Genomic DNA, 22,473 nt, shown 5'->3' on the forward strand with positions numbered 1-22,473 from the left:
AAGGTAATTTTTGTAATGGACAAATAAATATGATCTTTGCCCGCGCGATACGTTGCTCTCTATCTCGACGCATATATCATCGAGTATATCATGAATATAATAAGGCAGTGCACTACTTCCGCGAGATCATAATCCACCACACATCTTTCACCCTCTTATCTGTATTTTCTTTCTCTTTCCCTCTCTCTTTCTCTCGCTCCATCTTATGGTAAAATCATCTTTTCACTCTTCAATGTACATAAAACTTTTTTTTTCTTGATGCATAGCTATATGTATAGTGCGCATAATATAGCCGCACCAGCTTCTTCGAATCGCCTGCTACTGCTGCTGTCTTCTTGTCCTCTATACCTATGTATATGTATAAACTTATGTGCAGCGTGCGGAAGAGACACGATGTCTTACCCAAGTCGAATCGAAATGTTCGATCATACGCGAGATTGGCTCATTCTTTACCTTGAAAGAAAAAAGGTATGAGAAATAAAAGTCTTTATTTTCGTAGGTCGACGGCTCGCTTCACTGTGACTATACCTAGGATAAAAGCTTAGCGCGCACCCTGCAAGCATATATAGAGGAGGGATATAGCACGAAATAAAGGGAGATAAATTGAGCGACCAATGGGCTACTGCTGCCACTGCTACTGCTGCTGCTGCTTCCTCGGATTTTATGCAGATCGAAGACAATACCGTTTATGCTATAAAAGTTCTTTTACTTGGAAAATTTTTAAAGTTTACGTAGTCCCCGTGCGCGCAGTCACTGGTATAGTGCCATCGGCCGCGTGGTGTGCAGCGAGAGCTTTATACGCAAAGGCCATCGATTGAATCGAGCGAGAGAAACGTTAAAAGTAAAAGGATTGAGATTTTCATTCGAGCACATGCAATAAAGATCTTTTAAAAACTTTTGTCCATTATTTATCAATATTTATAGACCATTATTTTCTATTTTCCTAGGGAAAATTAATAACGAAGGCATAAATGCACCTGTAGCTGAGCAGCAAATACCGGCAGTTATTCTTGTATCTCTCTCAGCAGGGACCCTGATTTCAACCAGTTTTTAATACATTTTTTGATAGAGACTTTGGATTACAGGTAACGTCTGTCTCATATATTTTCGTTTTCTAGTCGCCATTTTTTGTACTTAAAATCATATTTCACTAATTGGAACCATCATAACTTTAAGAGAGGGACCCATGAACACGCCAGGATTTAAAAGATTTTCATGTGAAAATTCTAAAAAAAGAAAAAATTTTTTTTTCGAAATCACGTTTTTTTTTTATAAAACCATCCATAAATTTTGACCTGTTTGTTATATTGAAAATCGGGCACCGGATTCGAAAAGTTCATTAAATTTTGCATAGAATATGCTTACTCGACAGTTCTCCAGACCCCATTTTCAGCAAAAGTACAACGGTTCAAAAAAGTATCAAAAATGTGTCCGTCCCGGACTTAATGGGTTAAAATTGGATAAATTATTTAAAAGTGTTTTTGATTGCTTTTGATTAGAAAAACTGTAAAACCAATTCGATTAGCTGTAATAGTGTTAGCATTTCTAAAAAATATTTTTATCTCTAGCTATAATATTTTTATCTTTAGCTCTACACAGCTTGGAGCAATTAAATAGAATGTTCCAATTTCATTTTCTAGCGGTTTCAGCCAGCACACGTTGAACTTATTTCACATGTATTCTACATCTTTTACGGACTGGCTATTCAATAGCTCCATTGAAATAGAAAGAGGGAGAGAGAGTAAAAAATTGATTCGATTCATAATAGCCCTTTTCCCTCTCTTTCTCTCGAACTTGCTGCACTTACACCGATCCACTTAACGCTGTAGGCTAGTACGTGAAAAAAGAAAAAATTGGAGATATTTTTTTAACTTAACAGGACGAAAATAAATACGTTTTCAAACCTAAACATTCGCACACGCGTGATTGGGCTTGAACGACTGAAAGAGCGAGTGAGCGAGTGGAGCGAGCGGACAGACAAGAAGACAAGCGGGGGAGGAGGGCGTGCAGCCGCCCTGGTCATACGTATACACGCAGTTATATACATAGTCAGAGTGAACACAGGGAAGCTTCGAGGGGCAGACGGTAGGGGGTGATTTCTGGCTTTTAGTGTGAAATGAATGCTCGTAATTACGGCTGGCTACGGTAGAACGAGCATGCGACCGATGGAGAGGCAAATACAAATCGCGATCATCAAAATGGGCGAGGCAGTGAACGATGATGAGGCTATAGTCATACACGACGAGGATCGTGTACCACCGCTTCACCAATGCTTCGCTTTTTGTATTTGCGCCCGGATCAAATGGACTGTACGTACGTTATACGAACGCTGTGCGTGTTGTTTTAACGCACATTTTTTTCCGCATCCGAGAGCTCGCAGCGCGCCACAAGGGCGCTGTTTTTAAATTTGATTTTTTAAATCGAACTCGTACAACAATATACATGCTAGCTTGTGCTTTTCCTGATTTACGACTTTAATTGGAAATGAAGCGATGCAAAAAGGCGACGGTCCGTTCGATGATCGATCAAGTAATAAACGACAATTTTTTCTCATATACCAACTCTTTCGCAATCATTTTCAACTTTGACCCGCCACAAAAGGGAGGCGACATCGCTGAAATTCGAAATTACAGGTGAGCTAGTACATAGGTACGTACGCATTGTGACTAGACGTCGAAGAACAGAGCAGCCCAGCACCTACGAGCGTGCACAGGATGCGCGCTTCAATTATAGGGTAGCGTACGTTCAATCTTCCAATTATCCCGTTCGCCATCTTTGAATATTCAAGTGAATTTTTTGTTGTCCGGTTAGTTTTGTTGTACAGGACTTGACAAGCTAGGACATCAATAATTATCAAGTTCATCGATCGCGCTACTAGTTTGATACGAAAAAAAATCAAATAAATTATTAATTCTGAGCAGACAAGACACACGGCTGACATATTTTTCCCCTCACGTAGGGGGATATACTTGGATAATACAGTCGAGTGCAGTGCTCTGCATACGCTGGAGGATCATCATCAACGGCACAGTCGAACCGAGGGATGTTTCCAGTACTCCTGAGCTATATCTTGACACACTTTTCAAAATGCCATGCAAACTATAACACGGGATATGTGTTTGGCACGAAATACATGTGTAGGCGCAGTACGCGTACCGGTACGATGTACATAGTCTATATGCGGCAATTGGCCGCAACGCCTCGAAAGAACAGATAGATTGGTACACGCGAGTTCATAGGTGTGAGTGTCTGTGGCTCTAGGTATATATGCGCGGCGTCACGCGTGTAAATTGATACTCGAGCGCATATATGCACGTGTACGCCTCTCCTGCGCGCATTGAGACGCGCGTGTAACTACATCCTTTCTCCAGATACTACAATAACACAGCGCGAGCCTCCGTCTCGAGTATCTCGCTCTCTTCAATCGTGCATATCACACGTATGTATATATGTGCGCGCGTGGCAACGTTTCCTCTCTCTTTCTTTCCCTCTTCCACTCACTCGGCTTTTTGATTTATACGCGAAACACATGCACGTATATATTGTACGTCGGTGGCTCAGCGCACCACTCGTGAATTTACGGTATAGAGAGCGCAATCTTTTGAAAAATGACGATACTCGCGTGCGCGCACTTGGAGTAAATACAGATTTCTTTTCACCCACAAGTACGACGCGCCGCGACTTTGAGAGTATCATTATATTTCGCAAAAAGATGTTAAAAAGCTGGCAAGACTGAACAAGCGAAATTGTGCACTCGTCACGACCTAGTAAATCAATCAATCCTGATTGCGTACGACCTTCTTGTTCTGTGCTGGTTCAAGCAGCGACCACTAGATGACGTGTCTCATTCTGCTAGAGAAAAGGCCTTGTTGGCGCTTTATATTACATCATTGTTGGTGACACGAACAAATACAAATGATGAATGAACTATTCGTCTGCTCGCGTTTAACTCTTCCAAATACATCATGAAGAATTAACGAAATAATTTTTGAACAATTATAAACGAAATAAGTATACTTAAAGCAAGATGTGCCGTGCATAATGCACACGACACGCTAAATATGCGTGCTTGCAATGACGAAAAAATGTAAGATGAAAAAAATAGTTTAATGTATTGAGCAAACAAATGAATTTATAGATTTTTTATTGAAGCTTATGGAAAAATTACAAAGATGTTCTCTTTCGAGCGATTAAAAGGAGTGTGAGGTCGTTTTTAGTTTAGTAAAACCATCTTGACAACAACCGTTACTATGGTAATAAAAATAGCGGCCGTATACAAGACTCCGTGATTGCACAGTCCACGTTATTCACCCTTTACCGAACTACTATTCGTTGATAAGGTGGTCTCCATTTGATCAATATTGCTGGTTATTATAACAAAATTATGAGAAGCAAAATAGTGACGCATTATTGACTTTGAATGAGATACTATAACATCTTACTTACTAATCATGAATTGCTCATTCTGAGAGGTCACTTATCATTCCGAAAAATATTCGGGACGAGAAACCGTACGTCACACCATTTCGAACTTACTTTCGATTTTCAGAAATATTCCCAAAGCACTGTAGTCACCTTATCGAAATCAAAAAGAATTTCTTGGGTGATATGCCATTACCAAAGTTGAAATAGATAAGCTTTCAAATGACTCTATAGCAGAGAAAATATACCTACATAAAACGAAGGGGAATGAGGTAACTTTATACCATATTATATGTATATTATATAAGATAATATAATAATAGTTGCACGTGCAGAAGCGCAAACGGTAGCGAACATTAATTTGCCAATTCGCGACGCTCATACAATATATAATCCCAAGTTTACCAAGCCGAAACAACAGCTTAATATACATATATAAGCGCGCGCCGAGCCGCGAATATACCGGGGATTTAATTAATAATCAGATTTAGATATATGAGCTACGGACATGCAAGGAGAGCACTTCTTAGAGAGAGAGAGACAGGAAGGGGAGCTGATAAGTCGAATATTCTACAGCTGTTCGTATACTAGTGCTACGCGCGCAGTTGATAATTGAACTGCTACAACAAGTGCCGTGGCATGCGTGCAGCTCGACTCGCAAGCTCATTTGACAAAGTGCGAAAACTGCTACGCGTAGGCAACGGCTGTATAAAATATCACAATTCGTGCGTTGATAAAAATATACAGTAATAAGATCAGCCCACTTCGCACCCCTCGGAGACGTAATTTCAAATTTACGCTTTAAATATCACTCGCCTCGACATGATGGTAAAAAACGAGGAAATATTCGGCCTCGACTGGGTATAGCACCCGGCAATTGTACCATGGCCGCGTGTACGTATGGGTGAGCGAGCGCATATTATCTGCAGATCATATAATTACATTAAACCCTATTGGAAAATCGGAAGTCGGTTATATAACTGATCCCGCGCGTTGGAATCCCACGCGTCGAATTATAAGCGCGTGGCTTGCCATGCTTGGGATGCCTCGAGGCATCCTCCCGACTAATTGCCATCGGCCACAAACTGTTGTATGCCCCGGCCTCGTCTCTCCTCGTCTCCTTGCGTCCTCCGCCTCTTGCCTTATCGGAGGTGCTTATCAAATTCTATGGGTAATAATACGACGTCGGGACAAGTGTTTTGATCTGTCTCGATGCTGTACCGCCTACGCATCGCCTTTTACATGCGCACCCAATATACGTATACGTAGTTATTGCTGTACATAGTTGTACGCCGCTTGCTTCCAGTCACAGCGAATTTCGATATTGGGAAACTCGGAAGAAACTTGTTCAAGTTTAATAGCTGACAATTATATCCGAATGACGGCTTCGGGACGAAATACTCGCATCGACCAAAGGATGCTGTATGTGTATCGTTCACGACAGATGCTATGCGTATAGTTTGACTTTGGCTGATTGAAATTCAACGAAAAAAAGCACGCAACTTTTTCATTTTTTTAATGAACATTGATTTATAAATGCAATAAAAGTTTACCGTTGTGATCAGAACCTATGCGAAATGTTATCAGTGACGCTGCAATTCGTAATCCTGCAGAAATATAGCACAAGAGACGTTTTTATTATTCTTCCTGCCATTCATTTTTGTTTATCAATAAAAAAGCTAGGGCAAAATATAACGCAACGACGTTTTCTATAGACATAGGAAAATATAATATTGTATTATTACGATTGGATATGCCTTTCTCTTATACCTTACCTTTCTCTCTCTCTCTTTCTCTCTCTCGTTTGTGGTTATATTTTAATAACACGCCAACGCAGAGACAGCAAATTCAATCTCTACGTACCGAGAGACTTGCATAAGAAAAAGAAAAGCACGAATCTCGGCAGAAGTAGTAACACCGCTGATACGCTACGCTCGAGCAGTAATCTTTGATGAAACTGACATGGTAAATATATATCCATCTATGTATTGCAGCAGAGGGCACATCTGGGCCGCTACTATCCTGCGCGTCGATGACACAAAAGTCCGTGTGCGTGCGGAAGAAATGAAACACGAAGGGGAAAAAAATCTGTGCTCATAAGCTTCTTACCGTTTTATATATATCGTATATATGCGCATTATAAATATAGGCATGTCTTGACTTTAGAGTCGTCGAACAAGATTGTAGAAAAAAAAGCCTAGTTTTGCGAATCAATATTTAATTAAATACGTAGAATTTTTAACGTACAATGATTACTTTACCGCAAGTTATTGTCGTGATGTACATTTATTTTAAAACCTATTAAGTAATTAAAAATTAATACTATTTCATACAAGGGGTAATTATATTAATAGATAATTATATATTAAGCTGATCAATGTATATCAGTAATTTATTCTAATTGCATAAGGATTTTTCCTTTTTCTATGAGAAAACTTAAATTTCATACTAAACACGAGGAGGTATTTGAAAACGTTTATTATCTTGGTTTTTTCTTGCATCTGAAGTAGTTATTTGTCCGACTTGTTCAATGCTTTTGATAGAAAATGATTTAATCTTCAATTTAATATCCAAAATGTAAGTATTTAGAGATTATTTTAAAAATTGTGTCTTGGAAATGGAAAAAATTTGTTTTAATTGTCAGCGTTTCCTTTGATTGTTAATTTAGCGATGAGTTGCATAATCTCATCCCCATTTGGGCAACGAAACATGATTTGTGTGAACTACACGAAATCAAATAAGAAAAGATAAATAATATGAAAAATGGCATCGTAAACATTATATGTAAAATGTGTGACACATTAGAACAAAACTAAAATTTTGCTGCATCATCTGTCATGCATTCACAATCAAAAATATATTTTTAATTAAAAGAAGGTACACATGCACGATCGCGCATCGAGTTGATATTAAAAGAATAAATCTTACTGCGAGGGTCGAGCGCGCAGGCAATTATCACTCAAACGACTTAACCCTTGCGAGTGGGTTATTTTTTAATTCTCGCTCGCTTTCTTCACTTCTGCCGTTGGCTGCTGCTTTTTTCTGTCGTTTATCGGATGACGAACAACCGCATCGCGCACCGCCTGCATACAGGGAACTTGTCACGGCCACATGCCGCGCTGCTTCACAGTCCGAGGACGTTAAATAATTAATGGCCACGTATCAATTAACCATACTATGCGTGAATTCGCTCGCGCGCAGACCTTTTAAAATTTAACAGTGTGAGAGAGACAGAGATAGAGAGAGACAGAAGCGTCGCGTTTAACCTCGTTACAACACTGCCCCCTATTAATTATCGGATAGCACCATCAATTATCGAGAGCGCTTATAAGCACATACATGTGCGACGCAACGCTAGCCAGTGTGCGTAGCCCGCCCACGCACACGAACTTACGCTCATATATTTATAAACATATATAACGTAAAATAGCTGCATCGCCATGGCTTATATGGCGTGCCCTCGATTTCTACCTACCTAGAGCTTTTCGACGTTTACGTATCGTCCGACCAGATGTCGTACAAGCTCATGTAAATTTACACGGCCAAGCAGCAGCAGCAGTATAACAGCGAAGCCGTAAACTGTACAATACACGCTCAAGCGCATACGTACATGAAGCTGCGATTTTTTTCGGTCGTATAACGTTGCGAAGGAGCAGTGCTAGTGTGACCAAAAAAAAATTACAATCTCTACATGCTCTAGCAAATTTAAAGCACTCAACCGTAGATGTTCTTTATTCATTCTATTTTAATGAGTAGTTGTGCAAGCTTTAAAGCTTTTGAAATAATTCATAATGGAGATTTTGAGAATTTAAAATTTTTCGCGAATTAAAAAGTAGCGTTGGTAAAACGATATGGATATGACCATGCTGAGAAAACGAAAAAGTCAATAAATAATACATTGTTATATTACAGCGGGACTTAATGCGCCAAAAATATTTATTACTCCCTTTACGAGGCTGGATACTTATAACGTCGACTGCGTAAATATATCCGCTTAGACCAGCGAAATTCCACGGATGCAAGTGTGAATCTTGAAGAAGGATGGCGAACTTCCACGCCCGGGATATATACTTAATTTGCTTCGTGGGAATTTCATAAAAGCAAGCCCGAGAGATAAAGCTCCACGTGCTAGCGGGCAACTTGCAAGCAACAGCCAGAGAGAGAGAGAGAGAGAGAGAGAGAGAGAGAGAGAGAGAGAGAGGCGAGAGCTTTCGAAAACGAATGTGAATGAGGATAGGGCGTGCGTGCGTGTATATGTATGTGAGCGCGCTGAACGAGGCAAGCTAGCACAGGTTGAGAGACCGGCGCAGAGTAGTCGGCTCGACGCGCTTAAACGTTAATTATATCGCTCGAACTTGCAAGTGCTATATGAGAGAGAAGAAGAGCAAGCAGAGGGTTTGAGAATTATATACATACAGTTATAAGGGCTGTAAGAGATACGTGCGTGTATAATTTTGTACACATACTACATTCGCACTCGCACGCACACACACATAAGCCAGCTGCGATGTATTTAATGCATGTTAATTACATTGAAATGTGTGTAGTTGCTGTAGGTAAAATAATTTCGTTCAACGCCGCAATGAATTACTGGATTAAAGTTACGAGCCAAAAGACAAAAGTCGCGCTGGTATAAGTTGACGGAGGCGTACGAGTCGCACGAACGAATGCAGCAGCACTATCTACCAGCAGTTACGGCCAGGTTAAGCTCGAGCTCGAGAAGAGAGATGGAAAAATTTCCCACGCAAACGTCACGCTCGACATTTGCTGCCGCTAATATAAATGCAAATTAACCGTTACACGAGCTTTCGAGTGTCGTGTAAACCCTGAATGCCGCATCATCCCTGCCTGCATCCCCCTCTTAACCCCTTCAATTCGATGATACTGCAACGGAGCGTACACAAGCGCAGCAACCTATATATACGAGGTAACGCATGCACAAGCAGTAGCAGCGAGGGGATGATGGAGAATTCACTCTTTCTGCCAACTCCTTCCCTCTTCTCTCAGATGGGTCCATCAAAATGTTCATAAATCATGAGAGAGGGACAGAGGTTAATTAACGAGTTTGTTACGCTCGGCGATTTGTTTCATTCATGAGCCTTATTTCCATAAACTTTCACAATAAGTAAATTCAGCTGTGGATAATCGCATTGGAGCTCGATAAACGATAAGCTCGCCCAACGCAATGATACATTTTCAACTGCACAACCGACTTTATCAAGGCGACCATATTTAACTTTACGCGTAAGTGTTCTATTCGACGTTCGATGCAAATTCGGGACAATTAACATTTATTTGTACTCGCGCGAATTTATAGTCGAATTAAAATTCAGAAAGAGAGAAGCGCAGTGAATAAACTAAATACAATTTTCTGGCTGGTAATTGTCTCGACGTACAGGTCGCTTCTGTGCTGCTGCTGTTGCTGCTACTACTGTCACACCGTCAGAGACAATTTCATTCGCATATAACCTAGAGAGAGAGAGAGAAAGAGAGTCGAGAAGAGTGTAACAGCTCAATTTTTGTAGCAATCATCCTCTCCCTTGTTTCTCTCACCCTATGCCCTTTTTATTCGTTCTAACTTACGCTACAATAAGCAAAAAAGATAGTATGCCTGCGCTCGAGCCTTCCACTTTTATGCTTAAGTAGTGTATACGTGTGTTTCTGCTCGCGTGTGCAGGTGTATACACACGCGAGCGAAAGGCAAGATAGACAAGTCAAACCAAAGGGATGAGTCGAAAGAAAGTCTTGGGGAATTGTCTTTTGCAATAAGAAGCTTGTCGGTATAAAAAGAAACATTTTTTCGGTGTGGTTCTCTTCTTCGTTCCTCGAAATTGTGTACACTTACACACAGCGGGCTCCCCTGTACACGCGTACGTGTATGTGTAGCCTACCTTTCGCATTCCGTCTTCGTCTCGGTGCGTCCTTTGCGATCTTCCCTTAACTGCATTCTAGCGAAACAGAGAGATAGGACAACCGACATACCGACCTTCCTCTTTTAGTTTATGTAAACACAAGCGGATTTCCGGCTAAGCTCAGATACTAACATTTAAAAGGTCCGAGGAGGCTTAAGTCAGATGTTGCTTGTCTTAGAAGTACACCTCAGTGGAATTTGCAGTTTTTACGTTTTCGTCAGATTTCACGAAACAATTCAAAAGACAAGTGTTTCAACTGCAGTTGGTCTCAAATTAAACGCTGGAAGGAAGATTCTATTATTTTTATCGCGCTGAGAAACTTTTTAATATGCATGTGATTTTCGCACACATGAGTTAGTTATTTGAAATCTTCTTACCGAAAAAAAAATAGGGAGACATCCCACATTTTCGACGAAGACGGAGGCACGTTAAAAAAAATAAGAAGAAGAATAAGGGTGAATAGTGAGTATTTTATTGGCATTTCCGCTCAGAGAACTTCGTCAAACACCCCCCCTTCCAGTTGGAAACTTTGTTTTCCTATGGAGCTTGCATAGAGAAGCCGGAAAGGAATCTCAATGGTATGAGATACCGAAAACGGAGTTTTGCGATATCGAGGAGCGCGTCGTTTTCAAACGTTACCGATACGATTCTTCCAAGTCTCGGTTCTCGAAATGTTTAATTTATGACTTTTGCAATTGTGCCTCCAAACTATTGCCTAGCACGATCACGTAAACCGAGCAATTCTGAAGTTATATTTATGCTGTCATGTTAAAACCATAAGGCAATGAGAGTATGTGCAAGATCGCTATCAAATTAGCTCAGCTGTAAGTTTTTTTTAAATTCCCCCTCACTTTAAGATTATATACACTCGTTTCAAAGATTTGAAATCAGTGCGTTATTGAATTAATGTAAGATTTTTCATTCAATATAAAGTCGTAATGAACAGAATTCTGATTATTAAGTTGCATAGACGGTTGATATTAAACCATGGAGGTATAGGTGACCCAATGAAAACGACCACCATGGCCGCATAGCAGCTCCAGCAACGCCGCTCGGACTCCACATGTCAAAAGTCACACGTGCACCTGACTTTAGCAGCGAAACGTTAAGCCTCCCCCGCTCGTTGTATATACCATGCACGTACCCACACACACACACACAGGCTCACTTACCCGGTGTGCGTATAGGTCTGATTCCGCAGCGCAGCAGCGATCATTGCCATTTACGCTTATATATATACAGAGACTTATATCTTTGCGGCTGGGTAATGGCGGAAACGTATTGTGCGCGCGAGACCCCGTACGTATGTGAAATATAGTTATGTATATACGTACGTTTACGCGACGGCGCTACCACCTCCAAGTAATGAGGTCTGCTCTATTCCGTATAGCGTCGGTTGCTCTCGCACACACGCTCGCGCTCCTTTCTCTGCTCGATACATGCTCACACACAGCCAGACTCGCAGCATATATTCACATTTATATACACGAGTAGAAGCAGTTGTATGTGCGCAGATGACTCGCGGTTATTATATATCTGCAGCAATAGAGTCTGCGACGACATCCTCGCCGTATACGCAGTAATGAATTTGCCCTTGCAATTCGAGTAATATTTTCCTTTTTTTACTTTTATTTTACTCCCGACCTATACAAGTCAGGGCGCAAATTATTTTCTTCGTGTTTCCTTTTCTTCTCTCGTTCAAATAAGCCTGCGCGAAAAATTCATACGTACAAAATATTTTCACTTCGCCCGTATAGAATTTAATGCAATAATCACGCACCGGCTTGCTGGCAGCGCTTGAATGCGTAAAATTCAAAAGTTCGTCGTCGAGTAATCTTGAAATAGTCGTACGCATCGATCAAGACACATCGTTAACATCTCAACAAGCTCAACTCGTCTGTCAAAATTCGCGCGTAGGAAACGCCACGCTCTCGTGTTCCAGGCGATCGTGTGATTACTGAGCTTGAGCCTTGAAAATCGCGCGTTCGAGGTGCGATATTTAGCTCGGCGCTCCCTGCCGCGCGCGGAATATTGAATATTATATATCGGAGTCTGTACTTGGCAGAAATTCCTCCAAAACTGTACACGTATGGTTGTATAAGGTATACATGTGCGTCAAATCGCGGAAATCGTTCCGAGGGCAATCACGGAGTTCTACGTGGCGTAGAGTCGAAAAAAATACCAAAATCTGACAAATTGCCAACCGGTGAAAATGGCCCTTGCACAATATATACGTATATACCGAGCGGCGGCTTGTTAATGGCCGCGCTATTGAACGTGATTTATTCATATCGGATAACTTTGCCCTACTGGCAGGGCATGTTGCGTACGATACGGCCAAGCAATCCGAGCGTTATGTAGCCGAGTAATTTATTGTTACCGAACTGGCAGCGAGATCGAATAATTAAATATAGAGCCGACATCAGTTTCACTCGCGCCGATATTCGCCAATTACTATCGATGTATAAAAAAAGCAGCTCGATCGATTGTGACTCGGGCTCGCGACTTTGGTAATAAGCCATTTATTATGAGCACGAACGATATGCACCCCATGGAGAGATTATGCGAGCGTTACAAATCGTTAACGAGCACATCTGTGACGAGTCATCTTTCCGACGCACGTCTTACATCTTGCAGGCGTTGCGTAAAAAAGCTCTTCGAACGCTTATTTACAGAACTTCTGGATACGCTTTGGATTGGTTCGTAGTTGCGGTTAAGTAATCACCCAAAATTACAGTGCCCGACAGACATCACGAAGCAACTAGGCTATTGTTCTTGGAACAAAACTTTTCATTGTTGTACTGGAAGTGCTGCTTTGCGTGGAGGGAGAGGAGAGAGAGAGAAGAGAGAAGAGAGATCTGCGTGTATTCGTAGAGAGCTAAACAATAAAGACATCGTTGCGCGCCGATTTTTAATGGCCTTTACCGTAAAAATGTGAAGGTTAAATCACTGTGGTTGACGCTGACTTGGCAACTGGCAGGACCTCGTTAGCACCCCCTCGCCCTTCACGCCAACCTTAGAATCGGAGATGTATATAATATCTATTAATATATATATGCGTTCGTGTATTTTCTTTATAGCTATATACATTATATAATAATCATTCGACAAGAGAGAGTCGTTTCCGGTCATGTGCTATATACACATCCTTTTAAAGAGCCATCGGGACTCTGTGCGCATTTCGAGCACACACACGTACAAAAACCGATAAATGTATTCTTTCTCTCTCTTTTGCTCTTCTTTCCTCTTTTATCGACACTTGAGACTGACGCGTCGAACAATCGCTTACTCTTCCACTGTGACGTAATTCTTCCCAATCAAGCGATTGTCCGCCCGAGGTGACTAAAGCTATGTATGTAATGTCGCATTGTGAGTCGGCGTCTTGAGTGAGAAAACTGACCGGAAGTGGTTTTCTATCAGTTTTTCTATCGTTTTCCAACTTTTTTTCACCATTTCTTTTGCCGTTACTTTCCAGTTGAATTCCGATCGCAGCAACGACCGATGCATCGAATTTGCCGCTTTTCTTTTTTCCTCGAGATAAACTCGGACTCACGGCTACTTTGGTGACAAAATTATGAGAAAATATAAATTTATTTGGAACATTTTTTGAAATTTTTTAAAAAATATATATCTGATTCATATTTCAGAATTAGGTAAACATATTATCGTTTACGATGAAATAATATGAAGACGTGCAGTCGTCGATGTTCAGTATGAAATGATACTACGAGTAAACAACAATACGGTATCCGTAATACCGATCATTCGCGTGATTTATTTCATCTCTTAATCTTGATAGGTCTTCATTATCAGTCTCGCGTTAAATGAAGTCGAGAAACGAAAGTTAACAAGAACTTCAAAAGCATGCACAATTATCTTTAGATATAGATTCGTAGATTCTAAACGATGAAGTAAATGTGGCTGTGCATATATACATGCTTTGGCGATAATTTCTACAATCCATCACTGTTCTAGCGTAACAGACGTTCGCAAAGCAAGCCATGCGAATCAACCTCTTGCTTTAACCTCTCCATCTTTCCTTGGTTTCCTATCTCTCTCTTTTCAAGAATCCGCAGCTGATATATCCATCAGCACCTGTTAGACGACGGTTTGAAGTTTTTTTTAATTTTGCATTTAAAAAAATACTCTACTGAAATGAAAATTCATGCAATACCTTTTACTTTGTACCTTGTACATTTCTATAATTTTTTTTTACCCAAAAAAGTTTGTCTATAAAAAATCTTAATTTAATCACAAAGTTTTTAAATTAACTAGCGAATGTAAAATACGTAAACAAGATTTGGTAAAATCAGAAGGAATTCACACTCAAAGTTAAACGATAAATTGCGATACCGCATTAAATATCTTTGGCACGTAATACATATCTCTCTGTATTATAAAGCCTCATCAAAAGCTCGTTGTCGCCGCTTTCGTACTATGATCACCCTAAATTGATGAGGATCAAATCTTAAGCCTAAGAACCTGATGCTTGCATTAGCACTTCTATCTAGTTACTTATATTATATGGACCACAGTAAAAATATCTTAATTTAACTAAAAATTTTGAAATTATTTTGAAAAAAAAACTCTTAGAATCGAAATCAGAATTAGAAAATAAAAATATTGTTAATCTTAAAAATGTTTGAGAACTAGTTATAAAATTACACATTAATAATAAACTTCTGATAATACTTTTATGACCATAAACAAATTAAACGAGAGGTTGCGCGCGAAACTCGCAAGGGAACGTAGCCCCCTTATAGTACTGCATAAAACGAGGCTCAATCGATATCATATAAGCAGCTTTCCATCTGCCTTTCGACAGGTCAATCCACCTGACTGAGTAGCAGCAACAGCAGTAGCCGGATAATAAAAATACTCACGTCAGCGCGGTCAGAGCTTTACATGCGCGCCTTTTCAAATATGTACGTGGAATTTTTCGAAAACTGCTCTGCTTTTCTACATCCTTCGAGCTATTTAGCATTTAAAGCGGTATAACCCCTCGGGAGTATAGGCCTCTTTTCCTTCATTTTCCACTCGGTGGATCGACACGTGTGTATGGATAATATAGTATACCCAACTGCTGTTGGTGCTTATGGACATCGAATTGAATGGTCAGAGCTGTTACAAGAGGTCGAAAAAAGCAGCTTTTATTCATAATCAAATTCAAATAAAAATGATTACACACTTTTCGGTGTCCATAAAACGAGCATTTATAGATACCGAGGGTCTTTTTATAACAATGGTAATGGACAATTACTTGGAGGGTGACTGATCATTATCGATGATGTACTCTTTAAATGGGATGAATTTGAACAAACGTAAAATAAGATAATAAAATTAGCCATCGCATATCGCCCTTCAAAATTATTACGCATAACTGCCTATTTGTGCATATTGCGTAATAAACATCTAGAAATAACAGACAGCTTTTGATTTCTTCATATTTTTACAACAGGTATGATTATGGTATACAACAATTTCAAAATGAAACATTATTAAATATCCACAAACGCGAGGAACCTCATAAAGTTTTGATGATGGATTTTACTAAAAGTGTCTTCTATGAAGAAAAGTGACCTCATATGTATTCTTGTTTGCACTCTTCGTACTTTAATGACTAATGGTCGCTCGTAATCAAACGTAGTCATACCATCGAATTCAACATTATCGGTTCTTTCGATAAAAGCTTTATTCAAATGTAGTGAGTCACTTCAATCGTCTGAGATTGCAGGCGAAATCAAAATCATATACTTCGCATTTTTAGGATTAAATAAATTAAATATTAAACAAAGTAAAGTGAGCTCTCGAAGCCTTCATTGTTATATGCACGATAAAATCATTTCAGCTTCGATGATTTCGACGCTCAACAGATATCATAAAAAATGAAAGAGAAGGAGCATATTCACCAAGAGAAAGAATATTGACAAAATCCAAGTTAAAAAAAAAAAGAAATCAAAGCAGTTTTGTAATGGCGCAAAGGAGTTGAGATACAAGAAGCTTTCAATAATTTATGCAAGCGCGCTTCAAAGCGTGCGAAGCGAAGCGAATAATATACGCAGGCTGCCGAAGAAAGGAAGATACTGTACTGTACACGCGAGATCTGTATAAGCGCTAGTCGAATCAATGGAAAACAGCCATAATATCTTCGCACTCGCGTATACGAGGGTATTGCCGAGCAATATCACTTTCCCGCTCGAGGTACGTCTGGTGCGCTTAGTTAAGTGGATATTTCGCTTGGAAGTTTTTACATGTGAGTTTCGAAAATTTATCGACTGAACATTTCACAAAGCTATACATGCACCGCTTCAAGATTGTCATCAAAGTAAGAGTTTTTAAATTTTCAATAACAATACGAAATTAAAACGTTTCGCGTGAAAGTATGAATATCGTATCAATGTGATTAAAATCATTTGATGTGACGTAAATCTGCAAATTTCCATAATTAAAACGTACATTATGAGAAGGGAGACCGTTTACAAAAAGATTTCAATCCTCGTGCATAAATACATTATGAAAATGAAAAGAAAACTTAATAACAAGATTATGCGATGAATAAAGGATTCATGATGAAGTTATAGCAAAGTTTAAATCTGAGATAATTGGTATCAATCAAATGATAAACTTCAAAACTCTTTTATTGTACGAAAAACAGATAGCTTTTGCTTTCATAAATATTTATCAGTTTCTGTATCGAAGAAAACAAAGTTAACGTGATTCTATAATCCGAATGAACTTATGATAATTTGATGAGACTATCATAAAGTTGGTGACATTTTTTTTCCCTCGATCGAAACCCATAAGGCAAAAAAACAAAAGAGAATATAAGAAAGATGAGAAGAGCGGGATAAAATGCACATCTGGAAGGAAAGTTAGTTTCTCTTGGCTCCCATCCCTTATTTTTCTGATAAGACTCAAGATTTATTCAGTCTATTTTATGCAAGCCTCGGCCATATATGAGATCTCTAAGTCCCGTAGTGAGCACGTTATTTTCTTTTGAATCGAAGCGGAAGTCTGATTGAACGATTTTCACCCCGCGAGAAGCTACTACCGGAGCTTTGACTTTCGAACTCTTTAAAAATGATGTTTCATGAAGTGAATATATTATTATGGCTATAAGGTGACTGAAATATAGTATTTCATTAGAAATTTTTGACTGCACCCATCACTTTTAAGCCTCCATCCATTTATGGTTTTTTTACATGATTAAAAAGGAATTTCGAGGTGGAAAATATATTCATGAAAAAATTGCATTGGTATTTTAAAGTACTAATGTTGTTTCAATTTAACGATGACCGTTTCATTATTTTTTTATCGCCCAAACTGTATTTAAAGCAATAGAGTTTAAAATTGTCGATAAGGACCCCGAAAATTGAATTCCTTATCGGCGTTTCGGCTAGATGTAAATGAAGGATAGTTTATACATATGGTAATAGTAGCATGCGCATATATTAACCGTAAATATAACTTTTCTGAGCCATAATTGGCTTCTGCAAGCTCGATTCTCCGAATTCGTTCGGCAAAAGCCTACTGGGCGCAAGCACAAACGAATGATGTGTGTATATTCGCAAGCGAGATTACGCGAAATGGTTGTAAATACCCTTGCTTTCTCTCTGTCTCTCTCACTTTAGCTTTATATTCTCTATGGCTCCAGCGAGTTCGTCCGTAAACGTACTGGTACTGGCTATTGAAGCGGGAAAAACCAAACTATCTCGTGTCTGCAGTTACAACAGCTGCACTTTGCACAAAGGTTAATGCACGCAGCCATTGTTACGCGAGAGCGGCAGAGTGAGAGAGAGAGAGAAATGCAACCTAATGGCATCAGCGTTTAACCATTTTTAAAGCTTCCGATTCTCTTTACCAGCTTCCACGCGCTATTGCACACTCATGCGTACTTTTATTGTGTGTGCGTGTATGAGTATATGGAAGGCCGGCGTACTTACACCTCCGCGCGAATCCACGACATTCGATACTTTTTTTATTATTGTACGTGTCTGAACAGTATTTTCTTTACCGTTTTTTTCTGGAATACGAGGAAAATAAAATACATCGATAAATTTGAGCACCAGATATCGATGAGCTACGTAACAACATTTTTCAAGTTATTCTATGCTCAATGATGCATAATAATTATCCAGTATTTATCAGTTTTATGATTTCTTATGCAACACGATCCCTTTATAACAATAAAAATACGAAATCCAGCGAATAAAAGTTCAGAAATACTTGTAATTACTCAAAGCAAAGAAGATACTTTAATTAAAATAAAATTCATCAGAATACGTTCACATACGCACAATCTCAACTCATCTTAAAGACATCGTTTCTGCGTCTTTTCCTCTACTATCTATATCGTTTGCTTGCACGACGGTTTTATCAAGAAATAAAGATATATATCATCAAGATTAAAGCTTCTTTGAGGAACAGAGAAAAGAATGCGAAATTTCTTCTTTAGACCATTAGCTGGATTCTGCGGGTGTTCGATTCGATCACAAAGAAGAAAACGAGAAAAAGAAACGCAAGTGAGAGAGAGGCGAACGCGCGTCTAAGTTCAATCACATCGGCAATGGGATTTCCCGCTCTTCTACTCTAGCATCCGACGAACCGAAAATTCTCAGGGGTCTCGAGAAATGGACAAATAAGGGTGCGCAACTTCGGCACCCAATATATATCTATATGTTCATTTCTCGTATATACTATCGAAATTGTGTGGTGTTTTGCGCAAGTCTGGCCTATACTCATTCATTTTGTTTAAGAAGAGTGTGAGATGATACGAGTCTTTTCTTTTTTTCTTTTATCTTACTCAGTTAAAATTGTCACATTAAAATCAATATGAAGAGGAATTGGTACATTATCTGACTTTTGAAAATTGTTGAAAATAAATTTTCAACTTCTTTATCAAGGAACATTGTTTGGTACTTCTTTTTAATATCATGATAAAAACTACAATTGGATATTCCTTCTACTTATTTTGAAACGAAGCGCACTAAAAAAGAACTTAAGATATTTTAATTTGAATTTCATTTGAAAATATTACACTCAATCTTGACTATGACTTAGTGGTATTTCAATCAATTTAAATTAGGGATATGAATACATAGTACTTGAATAAAATACTTTAGTAGAAGAAGTGCGCATTATATGGCTTTGAATTTTTAAACTCCGTTTCGAGGAGTCACAATTTATAAATTAAAATATATTGTTGGTATTTACTTCGAATAAGATGACACAAAATTTTGAATTAATTATTTTAGTTAAAATTTTATTTCAGATTTATTTTGTGTTTAAAATTTACATATGACTGTTTTAATTTGAAAAATACAACTTATTTTTTTTTTAATTTTTATAAACCCTAAAAGAAACATTTAATAACAACTAAAAAACATCATAATTTATAGATTTAGAAAAGCTTTTATAAAAAAGTTATTTACATACGAGCATTCGAATTTCATTTCTACAAAAAAGTGAAATTACAAATAATTACGTTTTTAGATTATTATATACTAAATATTTTTCACTCTTACAATTTCTCATTTTTTCAAGCTTGGTATTATAATTTAAAATTTACAACTAAAACCTAAAATCTACTATAGTAGACTTAACAATCTCATTTAATAATTAATTTTTTTTAAACAATTTTAGTTGCGTTATTTTCGATGATAAAGTAATCCTTTTATATAGAAATAAGGTTACCGTAGATTTCTTTTCTCATGTTCTCATTTTGGATGCAGTAGAAGATTCTACAATGACGCAATCGGGAATGTTGTCGTAAGTAATTACCGGACGAAAACCTTCAGTATCAGCCTCGTAGTCGACGATCATTCTGCGACAATCTGGCAATTCAACAAAGTATTGTCCGCGGGTCAAACCACTTTTCCTGCTCTCTTTTAGTCCATAATCAGTTCTACCTTGGTTTACTTTGTAGCCATAAATATAACTATCTGGTCTCTGTATGAAAAAAACAATATTGTAAATAAGATGGCTTTTAATTAAATATTAACAAAATAACTTACTTCGGTGGATGAAGCAAGATTTTCTTCATCATAAGCATAGTTATACACTGTTGGCAAATCACTATTTTGGTTCCAATATGTCGAGTGATAACGATTTGCTGGTTGACGTACTTTCGATTGATGGGGAATCGGTTCTCCAGTAGTAGTTGTTGGTGGGTTCGTTTGACTTACTTCGGTGGATGAAGCAAGATTTTCTTCATCATAATCATATTTATACTCTGTTGGCAAATCACTATTGTGGTTCCATAATTTCCAAAGATCAGGATTTACTGGTTGACGTACTTTTGATTGATGTGGAATCGGTTCTTCAGTAGTAGTTGTTGGTGGGTTCGTTTGACTTACAGTAGAAAAGGTAGGTAATGGTAATGGTTTATGAGTTGAACTTGGGGTGGTAGTTGTTACTGGAGATGCATGTGTCTGTGAAACATGGGTTTCCGTTGGTGGCAGAAGTGAATCTACGTTGCCTTTAGTCTGTAAATATATCTGTGGAGGAACATACGATTTTGATGGCGCGTCGGTGGTCGATGGAAGTGTGGTAGTAGTGGTAGTAGTGGTTGTAGTAGTGGATGGTTTATGGGTTGAACTAAAGGTTTCAGTAGTCGATGGTACTTGTATTGGATGCTGAGTTGTAGTGGTAGTCGATGTCACCTGTATTGGACGTTTAGTTGTAGTGCTGGTCGATGGTACTTGTGTTGGACGCTTAGTTGTAGTGCTGGTCGATGGTAAATGAGTTGAACTTTGCGTAGTGCTTGTAATGGTTATTTGTTTTGGAACTATATGGTATGGAGGAATGATCACATATTCAAATGATGAAGGTAAGCTCGAGCTCGAGGTAGGACGTTCAGTGGTAGTAGTTGTGGTAGGTAGTAGATATGTTGAAGACGTAGTAGATGTAGTAGTGGGTTTAAAATATGTGAATTCCTGATTAGAACCCTGCGAAGCAATTGGCGCTGATGGTATGGAATGCGCATCTGTATAGGTTGTCGCTACTGATTGTGAGTTTGTATTTGGACGGACAGAATAAGAATAAGGAACTGGCAAATGACTCCATGCAAAGTAAGGAAATGCAAGGCCTGTATGTGCGACGGCTCTTGTATACGAATGGGGATAGAGTGGTTTTGGGTAATGGTATGCATAATCCACTGGACGAGTCCACTGTGGTTCGTAATCAATCTTGTATGGGTCGTACTGAGCACTGGCAACCCCCACTGCGATGGCAGCAAGAATAGAAATGAGGATCTGCATAAATGAGAAGTGATTAAAAACTTGTTAATCAAACAAAATATAATCAATTAAAAACTATTATACAACAGTGTATCACCTTCATGTTTCTAATCCTAGGTTAAAAAACTAACTGACTAGCGATCGCCTCCTCGTATGGCTTTTTATAGATATTCTTAGACGACCCTACTCCTTTACATATTTTGAATCTCATCGTACTGAATATTACAACATACAGAATGTTCAAACTCGATATTGATATTACTGTTGTCATTCACACGAGTAAATTTCATTTGATTCCATGAAATTCCATGTCTAAAACGTCGACATTCAAATCTGCTCAATGAAGCAATCCAATATTTTCTAGATACTTCGACGACAAAGAAGTTACTCCACGATTTTTTATTTATGAGTTAGTTTCTGTCGACAGTTATACATAAAAATGAATATAAGAAAGAGCATATTTTTATGAGGAAGCTCTACTCAAATGAATTTTTTTTACAGCGGTTATTGAAAACGTCTTTTATTACAATATAAGGAGGAAATGTATTTGTTCTTGCTTTTTATTTTTTACATTTCAGAAAAAAGTTAAAGTTTTTGACCACAGGTGCAAAGTTGTTGACATTTTAAATTCATTTTTAATATAGAAATATATTGAATACGAAAACTTTCTATATTATCCATCACGCTAATCCCAAAATATTATGTATTCCATACAATATGAAATTAATTCATGAAGTAACGCAACACTTCTCATGCTCAGCATTCAAATTTTTTAATTACTTAATTATACCAATCAATAAGGTCATTGAACTATAGTATTTATAAGACTCCATTTGAACACCAAAATAACGATCATTTTATTTAGTAATCATGCTTGTAGAATATGTACTAGATAGAAGTAC

The 22,473-nt window shown here is 38.4% G+C and overlaps 1 protein-coding gene across 1 annotated transcript; it reads right to left on the reverse strand.

Moving 5' to 3' along the window:
• Window positions 1–20,042: 20,042 nt before the first annotated feature.
• On the reverse strand, window positions 20,043–21,674 carry LOC106655010 (uncharacterized protein PB18E9.04c-like). The gene is made up of 3 exons (XM_014375195.1): window positions 21,669–21,674; window positions 20,348–21,586; window positions 20,043–20,282 (listed from the first exon to the last, which is right to left on the reverse strand). The coding sequence occupies exons 1-3, from the start codon at window positions 21,672–21,674 to the stop codon at window positions 20,043–20,045; spliced, it is 1,485 nt and encodes a 494-aa protein (XP_014230681.1).
• Between the last annotated feature and the right edge of the window lie 799 nt (window positions 21,675–22,473).

The sequence above is a fragment of the Trichogramma pretiosum genome, unplaced genomic scaffold, assembly GCF_000599845.2.
Source record: "Trichogramma pretiosum strain Unisexual culture from Peru unplaced genomic scaffold, Tpre_2.0 scaffold2, whole genome shotgun sequence".
Taxonomy (NCBI): domain Eukaryota; kingdom Metazoa; phylum Arthropoda; class Insecta; order Hymenoptera; family Trichogrammatidae; genus Trichogramma; species Trichogramma pretiosum.

Excerpts from the sequence above, each read along its gene's own strand:
- LOC106655010 (XM_014375195.1), bottom strand. Across the intron at positions 20,283-20,347 it reads ATCTTGCTTCATCCACCGAA|AGACCAGATAGTTATATTTA; the intron begins GTAAGTTATTTT and ends TTTTTCATACAG.